Below are 16,802 nucleotides of genomic sequence, written 5' to 3' on the forward strand. Positions count from 1 at the left end.
CACATTCTTCCTATAGTGAGGCGACCAGAACTGGACACAGTACTCCAAAGAATTTCCTATGCAATGGGATACTTTTAAAGTGTCACTCATATATAGTGGGAAATACACTGGCCAAATTAACATTTGGCTAGCAAGGACCCACAAGCAGTGAAATGACTGACCAAATAATCAGCTTCAGTGATGTTCACTGAGTGATAATTACTCACAAGCGCATTTAGGAGTGTTCACCTGCTCTCCCAGGGGTTCCCAACCTGGGGAACAATAACCCATCACTGAATAGCAAGGGTCATCGGCATTAAAAAAAAGGTTGGGAACCCCTGTCTCCATATTTGATGAATGGTCCCTTGGAATCCTTTACATCCACCTGAAAAGGCAGCCAGGACCTTTGTTAACACATCAGAGATAATGTCTCTGATAACCTAGTACATCCTTGGTTCCACAGTAACACATCAGTCTTGATTCCATTGTGCCTTTAGAGTGGGACTTGAACCCACAACCTCTGTACTTTCTAAAAATAACAGCTTAGTGATGACAATGATATGTTGAATTAAACTTGTTTGCATAAATTCAATCACATCAGAAAGTGGTATTTATTTGAAATTAAAATTGTTACTATTTACCACTGGACAAAATGGAAGTGGAAAATAGAGGTAGTTCTGGTAGTGCAGGTCTCTTGCCTGTACTTTTGAAATTTGAACAAAGAACTATTTGCTGGCACTTGATACCAGTATTGTTGTCACATTCTCTCCTTTCCATTTGTTCATAACGTTATACAGAATTCGCAACTTCTGCTGTTTTTACTGGTGTGTTGAGTAAACAAGTTATTAAAAAAAAGAGCCAAAAGTTGGACAGAAGATGAGGTCCTTCTGTGATAGAATGGTACCTGCTCTCCTTTATGTAAGATGTTCACCTTCAGAGACAGCTATGCTTCAGTGACACACTTTAGAATAATTTTAAAAGTTCCCCCATTGGTCCTGAAAGACTTAGTTGTGTTACATTAAATTGCAGTCCTAATGCTTTCCATTAATCAGATTTATTGTCACTGACTTATTTGGTGTGACATTTGTTGTTTTGCGACAGCACAGTGCAAAGGCATAAATCTCTATAAACTACAAAATAAAGTGGAAAGGAATAACGAGGTTGTTTTCATGGACTGTTCAGGCCGATGGCGGTCGGCAAGAATCTATTTCTGACTAAACGAAGCTTCATCACAGTTCGAGGATAGAATCACTATAAATGATCAATAAAGTAAACAATTTATTTGTCACCATTCCAACTCAAATATCCGAGCTGATGAAAATGTTTCTCTCCACATACTCCGCGGTTTCCCTGATTAATGAGAAGGCTCGAGCTCTCACCTCTTTACAAGGTTATTGACCCCAGGACGTCTTCGACGTTGTTACGGCAAGAATCAACTTTTGCTGCACAATCACTTGCGGTTTTCTTCAAGCACACGGAGCACTAAATTAGTTGTCCCAAACTCTCCTGTGCTGCACGATCAGAGAAAATACATATATCAGACAAGGGTTTATTAACCAGTACATAAATCATTCACAGGATTCGCTTCTTGCTAAATACGGGCAAGTTTTTAATCTTAATTGGTGTCGGAACAGACTTGAAAATGATATGCCTTTTATTTTCAATGTCCTCCTCTACTTTTCTGACAGAATATTTGTCTCAATTGTGATATTATCTCCTCTTGCTTCCTTCCTTTGCATTGTCCCCCTCCCCGCATCCCCCGACCACCCCCACCCACCCTGATCCCGTTCAGGTCTCTCGCCGCTCCGTGGCTGGAAGCCGCTGCTTTCCCTTCCTACCTTCAGCTCTTGTATGCGTCAACGTGACTGAAAGGCGCTGCTCTCCCCCCCCCCCCCCCCCACGTCTCCTTCTCAACCCCAGCTCTCCCGCTCCCTCTCTCACTGCGAATGGAAGACTCTTTCTGCAAGTCGGAGTTGGGCTTTCCCTCCGTCCATCTCTGACTCGCTCCGTGCATTCAATACTGCCGCACAACTTTGATGGGGAATTTCACACAGCTTCAGGAAAATGCCTGTTATGAAAGGATTATTAGCGCCACAAAACACCTTCTTGGATACCATAGCAACACGGTTTGATGGGACACGTAAGTTTTTCTTCATCAATATGAAGAGTTTTAACGGTGTAAGAATGGAATTGGAGTTAGGGCAGGCACTGGCGAGAGACGGTTAGCGATTTACTGCTACCTGGCCGATCAGAATGAAGTAATCTGCATTTGGAAATTGGTTTCAGTATCTCGGTCATTCTCTTTTGGTCCTCCTTCATCAGAATTGATGTGATGGGCTATCTCTTATTCTAGGTTAACCCAGTTTTTCTTTAAAGGAAATGAAAAAGGGCGCCGTTAAGACAAAAATCTCTTAATTATAGGGTCTATCGGGGAGCTGGAGGTGGCATCTTGCTGTGTGTACATCAAGTTTATTAAATTGAACCTTAAACTACACATACTTTTTGGAAAGAATTTGGATAATTCGATGTCCTCAATTGTGAAACCTGGTCTTGTAGACGGAAGCACCAACTCAGCTCATGTATCACCTCAAGCTTTCATTCGGGTGGTACTGTAGAGACTGATCAGACAGGACAGAACTCAAGTTCTTACAAATGAGCCGAAATGGAGCACAGGAAACAGCGAAACTGCGGTTAAGATTGTGTTATTTTGTCGACCTGAAGGCGCGTTTTGTTCTTTTGGACTTTATAAACTCTTTTGGATTCGTATACTGATGGCTCAGCTTTCATTGACCAATGCCTTTAAAAGCGATTAGTGATACGTCGTGACTGCGAACCATTTTAAATGCTTTCACGAGTGTTGTGAAATACTTTGTTTCAAACTGCGATTTTTTTTTGTTCGGCACAACTATTGTAGTTTTGGCCTTGAATCGCGTATTTCGAGTATTTTAAAATAAACTTTGAACACAGAGGTGGTTAAATTTATGATTCTGTCATTGTTTTAATGAATATAACAGCTGGGAAAAGTCCGGGGAAAGTTCAGTTGTGTTGCTTAGACGGTGAGTTTTCGCCCCATCAACTGCAACAGAAAAATCGTGTCAGCACCAAGGACAGATGCAAAGTGCGCTAAATTATAATCCAGAAATTAGTTCACCAAACTGTAATCATCTCTCACAAACTTGGTGTTCCATAGCTTGCTCATGCGTTTTAATAATTAAAAATATGTTATGTGCTTTATTGCATGATGTTCCATTTGCCATCGTTGATAGTTTTCCACTTACTGTGGATATTCACGAAATTGTCCCTATGGATCTTTAAGGTTAACCCCAAAGTAGTGGGTGTTCAAAACTTAATGCGGAAAATCAATTACCATTCAGATTTATTTTACATTCACGATATTGCATTCTGTGTATTCACGACAGTTCATTTTGTGCGTTGGCGGGTACATCGACCTAACAGAGGTGTTTTTTTTCTTAAACGAGCTTTTTCTTAAAAGCCGTCTCACATAAACCCTTTCCAGAAACGAAATGAAACAGAAGTCTTTCGTTTGTTTAGAGAGCCATTCTGTCGCAAACTACACTTCTGAAGTGGACACTTAGGAAAGTTGGCATAAATATAGTAATAACATACACATAGTCCTGTTGGAGAATTACCTTGTATATGATGGCAATATTAGCGGAAGCAGTTACAAAATAAATATATAATTTCAAGCTGGCATTTTAAAGCTTGGAGGAAGGAATCAGTCTCCAATATAAAAATATTTCTCATAGAGAAAATTCTAACTTGTCTCAGGATGAACCTATTCATAGCAAGTCAATTTTGCACTCTTGGACTGCTGAATCTAACCATTACTTTCTCTTCACAACAGATTAGTACCAGCTAATGTGTGGTTTTAACACTCCATTAGTATACCAATTAGTATACCATTATGTAACTTGGAACACAGTACAAGCAGCACCTCTTAAAAAGGGTGGCATTATATATAAAAATACTTAGAATATCAGATAGAGCTGCAAAATATTGTTATGTGTGAAACCCAAAGGCCACAAGCATTAACATTATTTCAGAGTCAGGACTTCTGTGTAATTACTATTCAAAATATTGACAGCTTTCTTAGTAATTAATTCAGAATCTAGGCACTGCTGGCAAGGCCAGCACTTATGTTCCTCTCCTAACTTTCCTTCGGAAAGTGATGGCCAGCCACCCTCTTGAACCTCTACAATCTTTGCTCTCACAATGTGGAAGGAAGTCTGAGGATTGAGGCTGGATGAAGACGATTGGCGATATAGCGCAAGGTCAGGGTGGTGTGCAATTCAAAAGTCCACCTGCAGATGTAGTGCTTCTGTTTGCTTGCTGCCCTTGGCCCTTGTAATGGTAGATGTCAATAGATTGGGAGCAGTCTTGGAATGCAAAAATATACTTTTTAATGCAGTACAATGCAGCCCCGGTAAGGGAATATACAGTACTTTTATGGTGGTAGAAGCGACGCCACAAACTATTTTGTCCTGCATGGAGTGAACCTTCCTGATATTGTTAGAAATACATTCATCTAAAACGGTATACAGTCATTCGTCTGATATGCCATGTAGATAATGGAAAGGCTCTGAGGTGAATCACCTACTGCAGAATACCAAGACTTGTTTGTGCTAAGTGGCTGGATAGGTTTATGTTTTGGTCATTTGTAATCAGGCTGTTGATCTCAGGATAAGTGACTTGGCAATGATGATGCAATTGAGTACCAATGGCATATAGTTGCAATATTGAAAGGTTTCATTTGCCCAACATTAATATATACCTAAATGCAAATTTATGTCCTGAGCAGCTGCATAGGGGATTGAATATTTGCAATTATCTACAAACTTCCCTGCTTCCAATGTTATGTTAGAAGGAAGGTTATTGGTGAAACAACTAAAGTTGGTTGGATCTAGGAAAATGGCTAAGAAACTCCTGCAGTGACGAGTTATAAATAGAATGATTGACTACCTACATTCACAGTTATTATCATTTTATGAAGTGAGAATCCAGCCAGTGATTGCCCCGGATGTCCATTGACTTCAGCTTTACCTGGGTATCTTGATGCCACCCTAAATCAAATACCACATGGATGTCAAGGCAGTCAATGTTTATGCACCTCTGGAGTTTTTCATCTGAGCTTGTAGCAAGGCTTGATGATGTCTGAAACTGACTGGTTCTGACAATATCCAAACTTTATTAGTATCATAGTGGGGAACTTTAACTTCCTCTGCATTGATTGATATTTCCCTAATATCAGAGGCTTAACTGGGGTGTGATTTCTTCAGTGCATCTTGAAACAATATGTGGAGAGACCAACTAGAGGAGGAAACATACTGCAACTGGTTTTGGGGAAGAGGCATGTCAGGTGAAAGAACTAACAGAGGATGAATATATTGGGAACACTGACCACAACTCATTGTTGGACAACAAAGACTTTGCTTCATAAGTACTTTTGCGTGTATCTAATGGATTTAGGGCTGCTGACCGTGAAAGTCACCATGAAACTTCCCTATCATGCACCATTTAAAAAAAAATTGTTATTTCAATTCATAATTCAAGATAGAATAACTGATACCAAGATTAAGGGAGGCATTTTTGTTGGTCCACAAATCAAACAGGTAATCAAGGACAGGCATCTCAAAGAACTTCTAATGGGATTGGAGAAAATCACATGGAAAGCATTCAAGGATGTTGAAAATTTTCTTGGCAACTGCAGAGCACCAATCTATGTGCAGCTGGTCAACAACATGCTTCAAGCATATAAAACCATGAAGAGCAACATGTCTCTAAAGACATCTCTTACTAGCTCTTCTTTCAGTTAGTCCTGACGAAGGGTCTGGGACCGAAACGTCGACTGTACCTCTTCCTAGAAATGCTGCCTGGCCTACTGCGTTCACCAGCAACTTCTATGTGTGTTGATGTCTCTAAAGATTCATTTTCTGCATTCCCATTTTGACTTATTCCCTGCAAATCTTGGCACTGTCAGTGACGAGCATGTTGAAAGCTTTCATCAGAACATTGCGGTCATGAAGAAACGGTATCAGGGCAACTGGAATCCATCAGTGCTGGCTGATTATTGTAGGACACTTAAACGTGAAGCCTCAGACACTGAGTACAAATGAAACATCAACAGGACATTTTTAGCTTGGTTGAACTATTGCAAAGCATCAGCACCGTTATGTAATTAAATTCATTATATTCAAAAAAAGTTCATTTCTTGTTTCTCCAAATTCCTACGTGATAAAAGTAGTCTGACATTACGTTTTGTTCAGCTTCAAGCAGTCTATCATACACAAAATTTTCTGAGGAAGCAACACTTTCAAAAAAATTTGCTATCCAGTATTACAGGATAAGACAGGAGCTAAAGGGCATTGACTGGGAGCAGTTGCTGTTGGACAGATCCATGCCTGATTTGTGGCAGTTGTTTAAAGACCAGCTGATGAGAGTTCCAGATCGGCATGTACCGGGAAGGAATGAGGAGACGAATGATAAAGTAAGGAAACCTTAGATGACCTAAGAGGTCCTAAATTTAGTCATGAAGGAAAAGAAGCGTTAATAATATTTAGAGAGCTAAGATCAGACTGGGTTCTTTTGGAATGTAAAGAAAATAGCAAGAAAGTGCTCAAGCAGGGAATTAGGAAGGCAAAAGAGCCATCAAATGTCCTTGGTGAGCAAGCCCAAAGAGAATCCCATTGCATTGTGTACTTTTATTAAGAAAAAGAGAGTTACTAAGGTGAAGTTAGGTCCACTCATGGATAAAAGAGGGAATTTGTGCCTGAAGTCAGAGAAAATGGCTGAGGTACTAAAGGAGTACTTTCTGTTGCTATTTACTGAGGAAAAGGATTTGGAGGATAGTGAAGGCAGAATGGGAAATGCTAATATGCTGGGCATTAAGGCGGAGATGGTGCTGAGTCTTCTGTAAAACATTAAACTGGATGTCTCCCGAGTTTGATGGTATATATTCAAAAGCATTTAAAAGAAACAATTGAGGAGATTGATGAGACTTTGTCAAAGATCTTTGTGTCCTCGCTCCCTCACAACAGGGAAGGTCCCAGAGGACTGAAGAGTGGCAAATGTATGCCTTTGTTCAGTAGAGAAAGGATAATTATAGGCCAGTGAGCCTTACATCAGAAGTGGGGAAGCTTTTGGAGAGAATACTAAAGATTGGATTCATATGAATTTGGACAGTCAGCATGGTATTGTGCAGAGCAAGTCATACCTTACAAACTTGATTGAGTTTTTGAGGAGGTGACAAAGGAGCTTGATGAGGTGAACACTACCTAGATGGACTTTAGTGAGATATATGAAAAGGTTCCTCATGATATGTTGACTCAGTAGATAAAGTGTGAATACAGAACTGGCTTGTGTGTAGATGACAGAGATTAGATTGGAAGGCTGTTATTTTGGCTGGAGGCCCATGACCGGTGTTCAGCAACAATCCTTGCTGGAACCTTTGTTTGTGATATATATCAGTGATTTAGATGAAAATGCAGATAGATGCAGCAGCTAGTTTGCGGATGAATCAAGATTGTAGAGGTCTATCAGAGAATACAGTAACATATAGGTCAGTTGCAGATATGGGCAGTGAAGTGACCAATGGAGTTTTATCTGGCCAAATGTGAGGTTTTGCAATCTGGGAGGTCAAAAGAAAGGATAAATTATATGATCAACAGAAGACCCCCTAAAAATGCTGAGGTACAGAGGGATCTTGGGATCCAAGTCCATAGTTCACGGCCAGTGACTACGGTAGTGGATAAGGTGGTAAAGAGATGTATAGTGTGATTGCCTTCATTGTAAGGGGTTTTGAATAGAAGGGTAGGGAAGTCACGCCACAGATATATAAAAGTTTAGTCAGGCTGCACTTGGAGTATTGTGCACATTTCTGGTCACCCATTTATAGGAAAGATGTGCAGAGAACACAGAAGGCACTTACCAGGATACTGCCTAGATTAGAGGATTTGAGTGATAAGAAAAGGTTGGTCAGACTTGGGTTGTTTTCCCTAGAGTGGGGATGGTGAACCATTTTGAGAGCATGTGCCCAAATTGGTGATGACCTTAAAATTTCTCTTGCAAGCCATGGTAATTTTGAGCAGAGATGATCATTGACTAATAAATTAGTAACAATAATTATGGCTCTTATTATAACTGAATATCCAGACTTCACTTCCAGAGGATGGAAGAAAAAATAAGAGCAGAACAAAGCCAGTGCCAACTGGCCAAACCATTTACTATCCAAAAACTGATGTGTACACCAGGTCTTTGAGGATTTCAAGATGTATCATCCAATGACATGCATTTTCACAACCATTTAGTTGTTGCCAAGCCAGCCTGTAACATTCGCTGTGAAAACATCTCTGTGCTCTCAGGTTGTAAAAAAAAAAGTCATTCACTGCTTCTATGATTTTCTGTATTTTATGGCTATCTGAAGAAGACAAATCAGAGTTGTATTCTGCATACATACTTTGATACAAGATGAACCTTTGAGATAATTGTTGTTTATCCTTTTGAATCAAGGGGCAGCACTGCATGGCATGAGTCAACAAAATTTTTGTGCATGCTAGCTAGCGCACCCTTCCCCCTAGAGCATTAGAAATTGAGGGGAGAACTGATAGGTTTTTAAAATCATGAGAACCATAGATAAGGTGGACAGCCAAGATCTTTTCCATAGGGAAGGTCAAGCACCAGAGGACATGCTTTTAAGGATAGAATGGAAAAGTTTGGTAATGACAGGAGGGGCAACTTTTAACACAGAGAATGATAGGTGTTTGGAATGGATTACTGGGGTAGTAGTGGAAGCAGGCAGTTTGGTGGAACTTAACGGGCTTGTAGATAGACACATGAATATGAAAGGAATGGAGGGATATGGATGATACACAGGAGGAGGGCACTTAGAATAAGTTGTCATGAAGATCAACACAACATGATGGGATAAATGGCCTGTCCAATGTTGTACAGTTCTAGTTCTATGGTTCTAGTTTCTATGTACATATGAACAGCAATGTTGACGTTAAGCTTCCATGACTTTGCTGATGATTTAGAGTAGACCGATTAGTCAAGTCTTGTTCACAATTTACTGGATTGAATTTGGAAAATTTGTGTGAACAGGATATACTTGAGCAACTTTCCATTGTACTTGAATAGCTTGGTTGGAAATGTTTCGGAGTATGTTATATAATCATACAGTAATATATCTAGTTATCTAGTTGGTTGTGTTTGGATGGTGTTGACATGAAGTACTGAAGAACGTCTCATAAATTTTTTTTAAATCTATGATCAATTTCTTGAAGTATCCAGAGCTATAATTTTAAGATGCGTTCAAAAGTAGTGGGACTGAGAGGCAAACAGTCCACAAGACCAAATGACCTGCTTCCAAGTTTTTTAAAGGAACTGTCCTTGGAAACAGTGGTTGCATTGGTCTTCAATAAATTTGTGCGCATATGTAACCCTGGAAGAGAAATAAAATGGGAGCTTTGGACCAGTTAATTAGATATCAATGGTTGGGAAATCACAGCGCAGAAAGATATAACTGTGCATGTGTGTAAAAAAGATGTAAATGTTAGGGAAAAGCAACATAGATTGATAAATTTATTGGAACTTTTTGAAGTTTTAACTAGTGGAGTAGATAATGGTATCTACTTTATTCCCTTATCCTTTATATAGATGATTCACTATCTTCTTCTTCAGCCCTCTGTCCATCCCGGCTTCACATGTCATTGCCACCCCTCCCCCATCTGTCCATCTTTCCTCCTCTCACTTGGATTCACCTTTTATCCAGCAGTTTTTGCTCCTTCCCCTCCCCCAACCATTCATATTGTTTTCCGCCCTCTTTTTATTACAGTCCTAAGGAAGGGTTTTGACCCAAAATATTGACTGTCTATTTCCCTCCACAGATGTTTGCTGACAGACTGAATTCCTCCCAAGGGTAGAGCAGAAAATGTCAATAATTTTCAATAGGTACATTTAATGTCAGAGAAATGTACACAACATACATCCTGAAATTCTTCTTCTTCGCAAACATCCATGAAAACAGAGGAGCGCCCCAAAGAATGAATGGCTGTTAAAACGATAGAGTGCCAAAGCCCCCCCCCAGCTCCTCCTTCCCATGCACAAGCAGCAGCAAACCAATGACCCCCTCCCATCCTGCACCAGCAAAAAAGCATCAGCACCCTCCACCCAGCAGCAAAGCATCAATAAAGACACTGACTTGCGGTACCCCAAAAACTACTCATTCTCCCGGTAAATCGACATACCACAGGCTCTCCCTCTCTCCCTCTCTCTCTCTCCCTAATAAGGGAAAAAGAGGTGTCCCCATTTGACAGCGAGAGGGGAGACATAACAAACAACTCACTGATTTACGATGTTAAGACTCTATTGCATCGCTTTTTCTGAGCTCTGTGTCCAGCAGGTCGGCACCAAAAAGGCGCTGCTGTCCGGACACATAATCCTCGGCAGCTAACCCGCTGCTCCCGATGTTCCATGTTCTCCCACGACGCTTCAGTCAGGGGCACTGGCTATGAATCAACACGTCCTCAGAGCTACGAAAATCTGGAACCCTGAAGGTGCGCTTGCCTTCCAGGCTGCGTCCTTGGGATATCAAAAAGTGGCCGGTCATGAGGCCCTGAGAGCGGGTCGCATTCCTGCAAAGAACTGAAGTCAGAGTGTACCGTCAGGTCAGGGTCTTCAAAAGAACCTTGAAAAGGGGAAAAAAAGAAATATGGAAGATAGAAATAGAGCTGTTTCTGGAAATGCAAGCAAAGCAGTTGCCGTCTAGCGCCATCTTGACTTCGCCCCGCCTTCAGTTATGCAGGCAATTGGGATCGGAAAGAGTATGTTGACCCTATTTGCAGGAGGAATTAGATACAGGAAGTTGCACCTTTTGTACTATTTATAGGGGGCCATGGAGAAACTTCATGTAGAATATTGTTTATGAGCCTATTCTCTTTACCTGAGGAAGAATTTACTTTCAATGGAGGGAGTGCACTGAATGCTCACCACATTGATTCCTAAGTTGGCAGATTTGTCATAAAAGGAGAGATCAACTAGATATGTAGTCTCCAGAGGTCAGAAAAATAAAGGGTAATCTCTTTGAAATGTTTACAGTTTTATGGAGTTTGACAAGACAGATGCCAAATGGATATTTCCTCCAGCTGGAGCAACTAAAAACAGGTTTCAATCTCAAATTAAAGGAACAACCATTCAGGAAGGAATGAGAAGAAATTTTTTCACTCCAAAGGAGAAGAATCTTTTTGGAATACTTTACCTAAGATGTCTGTGGAAGCGCTGTCACTGATTATATTTAAAATACGAGACTGACGGATATTTAGAAATTGAGGATTGAGTAATATGAGGTAAGCACAGAAAAGTCCCACTGTGCTAAACAATCAGTAATCAAATGGTCTTAATGAATGGTGGTGCAAACACAGGGAGGCTGAATTTCCTAATTCTGCTTTTATTTCTTATATTTTTATATTGAACAGAAATCTATTCACATCCGAGTTACAGCGGATGTGAAGAAGTTCTGGTGAAATTTGAGTGATGGTTTTGGAATGGGAAACATTGAGTAATAAAGTAAACTGAATAGGCAGGTTAAATGTTCATCCAATGATACAATTCAATTAAAGGTTAACTATTCAGTGTTATCAATAGGATATAAGGGGGAAAAACTATAAAAACATTAGAAAGAAGAGAAAGCAAACTCAATGAACTATCAGAAGTTGTATCTAAAGAGCCTTACTAATATAAAGAAAGGTTGTAAAATTCAGCGCTGTTGTGATTAGTGCATCAGTCACCACGATACAGTGTTTAATCTTGCCTAGAAGAGTGGGTCTATAGGACATGAGCTAATCTTTGAAGAGTAGGCTGTAGGGTTAGGTCTACGGTAAAGTCAAAGCTAATCTGGAAAAGAATTTACTTTAGTATGTTTATTTAGTCTTTTCATTAGACTTAATTAAAAAAGTGAATGAATGCCCATGTAGCATGAATTCATTCAAATAGAACATAAAATTCTGATTAAAATGTTTGGGTTAGTCTCCCAACAGTTTAAGACGTAGAATCTGTTAACTGTGGCCTGCCTAGGCAGAACAGGCATATTTGGATCAATGACTCTTAAAGGCTTTGTCTCTATAAGTTCCCTCATCTTATATAATGCGTATAGTAAACTAATTAATGGAAGATTATTGCTATAATTAACTAACACTTCCACTAACATGCTGTCATATTATTCTCAAAATGATGAAGGTTGAGATTAGACATTTTTAATTTATTTATTCCTTGGTATTTACTGTCCATTCCTAATTTTAGGAATCAAGGTGACTTAAATAGTCAGCTATTTGGTGGGTTGCTTGATTTTTAACAATCCAGTTCATGGTTACTGTTACTAAATTTGGCTTTAACTCCATATTTACTTGGATGGGTTTAGGAAGTGAAAAAAACAATGCTTTGTATCTTGAAATGTTATTATTCAGGTGCCACTTTATTAGGTGCTCATTAATGCAAATATCTTATCGTCGAATCATGTAGCAGCAACTGAATACATAAAAGTATTCAGACATGGTCAGGTGGTTCACTTATTGTTCAGACCAAACTTCAGAATGGGGAAGAAATGTGATCTAAGTGACTTTGACTGTAGAATGATCCTTGGTGGTAGAGTTTACGGAGAATATTTCGAAAAACAAAAAAAAAGACATCCGGTGAGCAGAAATTCTATGGACAAAAACTCCTTATTAATAAGAAAGGTCAGAGGAGAATGACCAGACTGGTTCAAGCTGACAAAAAGGTGAGAGTAACTCAAAAAAAAACACATGTTACAACAGGGGTGTGTAGAAGAGCATCTCTGAATGCACGACGAATTGAACCTTGAAGTGGATGGGCTACAGCACCAAAGGATCACGAAAATAAACTCTGTTAGATACAGGAGGCACCTAATAAGGTGGCTACTTCATGTGTGTATATAAGAAAAAAAATTCAAAAGAAACTAAGTAAAATAAGTGAAACCTTGAATCAATAGTTTAAGAACCATTTCTATTGTCTGTTAAGAAAGGAAAGCTATCGCACTTACCTAGTTTGTCCTAAATACTGTATGACTCCAATGACCGTATCAAACCCAGCAAAGAACAACAAAGATGTGCTCTGCTTGATGCAGCCTGGGTATCAATTCAGAATTCAATGAAGGCACGCCTAATGCAGTCAATCGTATCTGGGACTGATACCAAAGGTATCATGTTCAGATAAGTCGATGAATAGCCTAGCAGATTATGCTCAGGGAATTATAACCAACTGTCAATTTTTTTTTACATTCTTGGGCTATCATTCCTGGGCATCTCACTTAAAAAAAACTGCTGAATCCTTAAAATTGAATCCATTCCTATTAAAATCTATTGCCTTCTGATCAAATGTGGAGAAGGACTTAGACTGACACCTAGATTCACTTCTCTACCATGCTGAACATCACTTTGTGGAAACTTTAAGGATATTGCAGGAATAAAATTTCCTTTGGATGAACAATTTTTAATTTTCATCACTAAATTATGTTTGCTGGTGCCAGATTTGACTAAACAGATTTCTGAAGACCGTAGCCAACAGGAACATAGCATCAGAGAACCTGCAGATGAATAGCTTTGCTGAGCTTGACTGAACGATCAACCTGTCCATCTTCCCATTATGAGTGGGCAGCTCATACTGCATCAGAGGGAATATCCTCCATTGTGTCACATAATATGACCACTGGCTAAGTAGCAAATACTAAGTCCTCATTTACCAGTTCAAAACCAGTTATCAATGAGGTGCTGTAACTATGAGCAGCAACAGACCTACAATTGCAATTTGTAATATTGTGGCCCAATATATACCGGGTAACTTACTCTTCCAGATCACTTTGATTCATTGAGTCTAGATAACCATTCCTGAGCAACTTGGTTCTCCTATCAAGAGAGAACCAATCTGTTAGGGTTCACATGTTTAGAAGAATAAGGGTGATCTTATTGAAATATGTAAGATCCTAAGGGGGCTTGATAAGGTAGATGATAGATTTCCACTAGAACGAGAGCCACAAACAAAGGAGCATGGCTACAAAATAAGGACCAGTCATTTAAATCTGAGGTAAATGGAACTTTGCTCAGGTGGTAGTAAAGCTCTGGAATTCCCTGCCCTGAGGGTGATCTCAGCTAGATCCTTAGATGTATAATCCTTAATTTCTCATACTTTCAAATACTTATGGGGAGCTGGCACAGAAGAGGTATTGAGGCTAGCATAAATCAGCCATAATCATATTGAATGCCAAGTGACATATTCCTGTTCCTATTCACCTGAGTTTTTATATTTGTGTGTTTTTTTCATATGACTGCCTGGTGAATGTGCAAGATAGAATTACAAGCTTGCAATCCCTGCAATGAGGGAACCAGCAGGCATGGGTAGAGTGGCCACCAGCTGGTCTCACTGACTCAGTGAGTGAGCAGGAGTCATGAGGATGAGAATGCGTGGGAGTCTGCTCAGCACTCCAGTCTCCCCTCACCTCAACCCCACCCCAAACTGTTGAGCCCCCGGGGAAAATGGGGAGGGGGAGAAAAGGCACACAGAATTACACCATTCCCACCCAGCAGAGGCTGCTTGATACACTGCAGCTACTGGTAAATTCATCCTACTGTCCTCCCAAATGCTTATTTGTATGTACAAGTTGTCCATGTTGGGCATTCATAACCTAGGGAGGACCTGTATATGCTAAATAGTGAAAACAATAAACTATAATTAGAACTAGTTGCTACAACAGCAGATGTTCCCACTACTACGGATCAGTTCATTCACTCAGTTTAAATAGCTATGGCTATTAACAATATTTCACTGTTCTGCACAATTAGCTGTGCGTGTCAAGTTAACTACATCATAGACATCTATGCATAATTTGTAAGTACAATGGATTCTCTTTAACTGGGCGGTCGGTTAAGTGAGGCAGCTACTTATTTGGGACAACTCTTAAAGAACAAAAAACTAATCATGAAAATAGCCAGGATTCCAGTTGTTTACTCAGGACATTATGCTGCTTAATTGGAGCAGTAGATTGTTGCCAAATAGTTTCTAACTGGCATTAGCCATGTGCACTTGTGTGACCATTAGATACTGCTTAGAGCAAACAGTTTCTAAATAGCATCAGTTGCGTGTGTATTTAAAATGTAATGATTTTTGTCATAGATACTTGATGAGAAATAAGTAGCAAGACAATGCGTAACTGTTTTGCTCACTGTGATTTCAAGTGTTCAGGTTTGGAAATGCCAGAAACGACTGGGAGTGAAAATGAAACTATTTCACTTCTCCAACAAGTTAGGAACTTCTCCAACAAGTTAGGAACTATGAAGAATTTGAAGATATTGACAATCATTTTAAATGTTACAATGAAAAGAAAGATTTGAAATATGTAATCGCCAAAAGCATTGTATGAAAGAAGTCCATTATCTGCAGTAAATGTCTGTACTGATTTTGTTCATTACAGTCAATCAAAAGAACACAGCAGCGTACACTAGATAAGTTCCTCCGTCGACAACATTAGGATCTAACACAGTTTTATAGTATTGTAGTAGTATTGGCAGCATTCTAATTTGTTCTGTATTTCATTTAAATACATAATGTGTTCCATAGTATGTCTTTTTTTTAACTTTTGAACTATTTCCATGAAACTTTCGCTAATTGGGCCAGAATCTACTGGTCCCGATGTGTCCCAATTAACCGGAATACTCTGTGTTCTTAAGAAATGCATAAATATTAACCTGCTAATTGTAGCTCTGTCATCCTATCGGCTTAATATTGCCACCATACGCTTTCATTGTCTTCAAGGAATCTCTGCATAACAGCTGCTTGTTTAGATGGGTGTTTCAGCAACATCATTGCAGACACAGCAATATACCTGGCCTTTTTGTGACTTCATCCAGTAACATAAATATCCATCTATCCACAATTGATGTACTCTAATGATGAAGTAAATTATGGAAAATTGCCATGAGTTCTTTGGCATTGAATTTAAATATACGATTTCCTTCTCCTGGGATGACAGAAGTATTATGAACAGGAAAATGCTACTACTTCCATGTTCCTCTCAAAGAAACACAAAACTATGATGGAAAATTATATCATTATTTCTTCATCATTGCTGGTTCAAAAATTTTAACCTCCCTACGCAACAGAACAGTGAAGTCACCTTAATCACAAAGCCTGCAGTGTGGCTCATCACCTTCAAATAGCAACCAGAATGGCACAATGCTGGTTTCATAGTGATTATCACATGTCAAAAAATTACTTTAAGTTTATAGCTCATCTAATAACCTAAAAACAGCAATTGTGAAATCGTTTAAAAAATGAAAATAATCTGAACCCCCTTAGTCACATATATCGCAGGATGTTGAAGGGTAAACAAGGAAGATTTGTGAATCATGAGACAAGCTCTTGAGTCTTTGTGTAAAGAACAGGAGAACTGTCCTCATTACTACTATAGTACAATTCTGACCTACCCAATTACTAGTGAAGTACTATAGCACCAATGAAGGCACTGTAAATTTATAGAACCTAATACAAAGTCAAAATTAAAGTGCCAATTCCTTCCTCAGTAGAGGAATTGGGAAGGACAATAAATATTTATTTTGCCATGTCAGCATTCTATGAAAGAATAATTATACAAATAAAAACTTATTTTACTGGATAACTGGAAATGGCTTGTATAGATTTAGATTACAAAGAAATCTGACTAGATAGTATTTTACTGATCTTTTGATGACTACAGATATGAGTAAATAATGAAACAATTTTTATAGACGATCAAAATGTTTTCT

The 16,802-nt window shown here is 39.2% G+C and overlaps 1 protein-coding gene across 1 annotated transcript in view; it reads left to right on the forward strand.

The window, feature by feature from the left end:
- Positions 1-2,043: 2,043 nt before the first annotated feature.
- kcnh8 (potassium voltage-gated channel, subfamily H (eag-related), member 8) overlaps positions 2,044-16,802 on the forward strand; it is a 460,036-nt gene continuing 445,277 nt past the window's right edge. Inside the window, exon 1 of the mRNA XM_063042495.1 lies at positions 2,044-2,119. Within this exon, the coding sequence (XP_062898565.1) occupies positions 2,044-2,119 (76 nt within the window). The remainder of the gene's footprint in view (positions 2,120-16,802) is intronic.

This window comes from Mobula hypostoma, chromosome 3, assembly GCF_963921235.1.
Source record: "Mobula hypostoma chromosome 3, sMobHyp1.1, whole genome shotgun sequence".
NCBI classification, from domain to species: Eukaryota; Metazoa; Chordata; class Chondrichthyes; order Myliobatiformes; family Myliobatidae; genus Mobula; species Mobula hypostoma.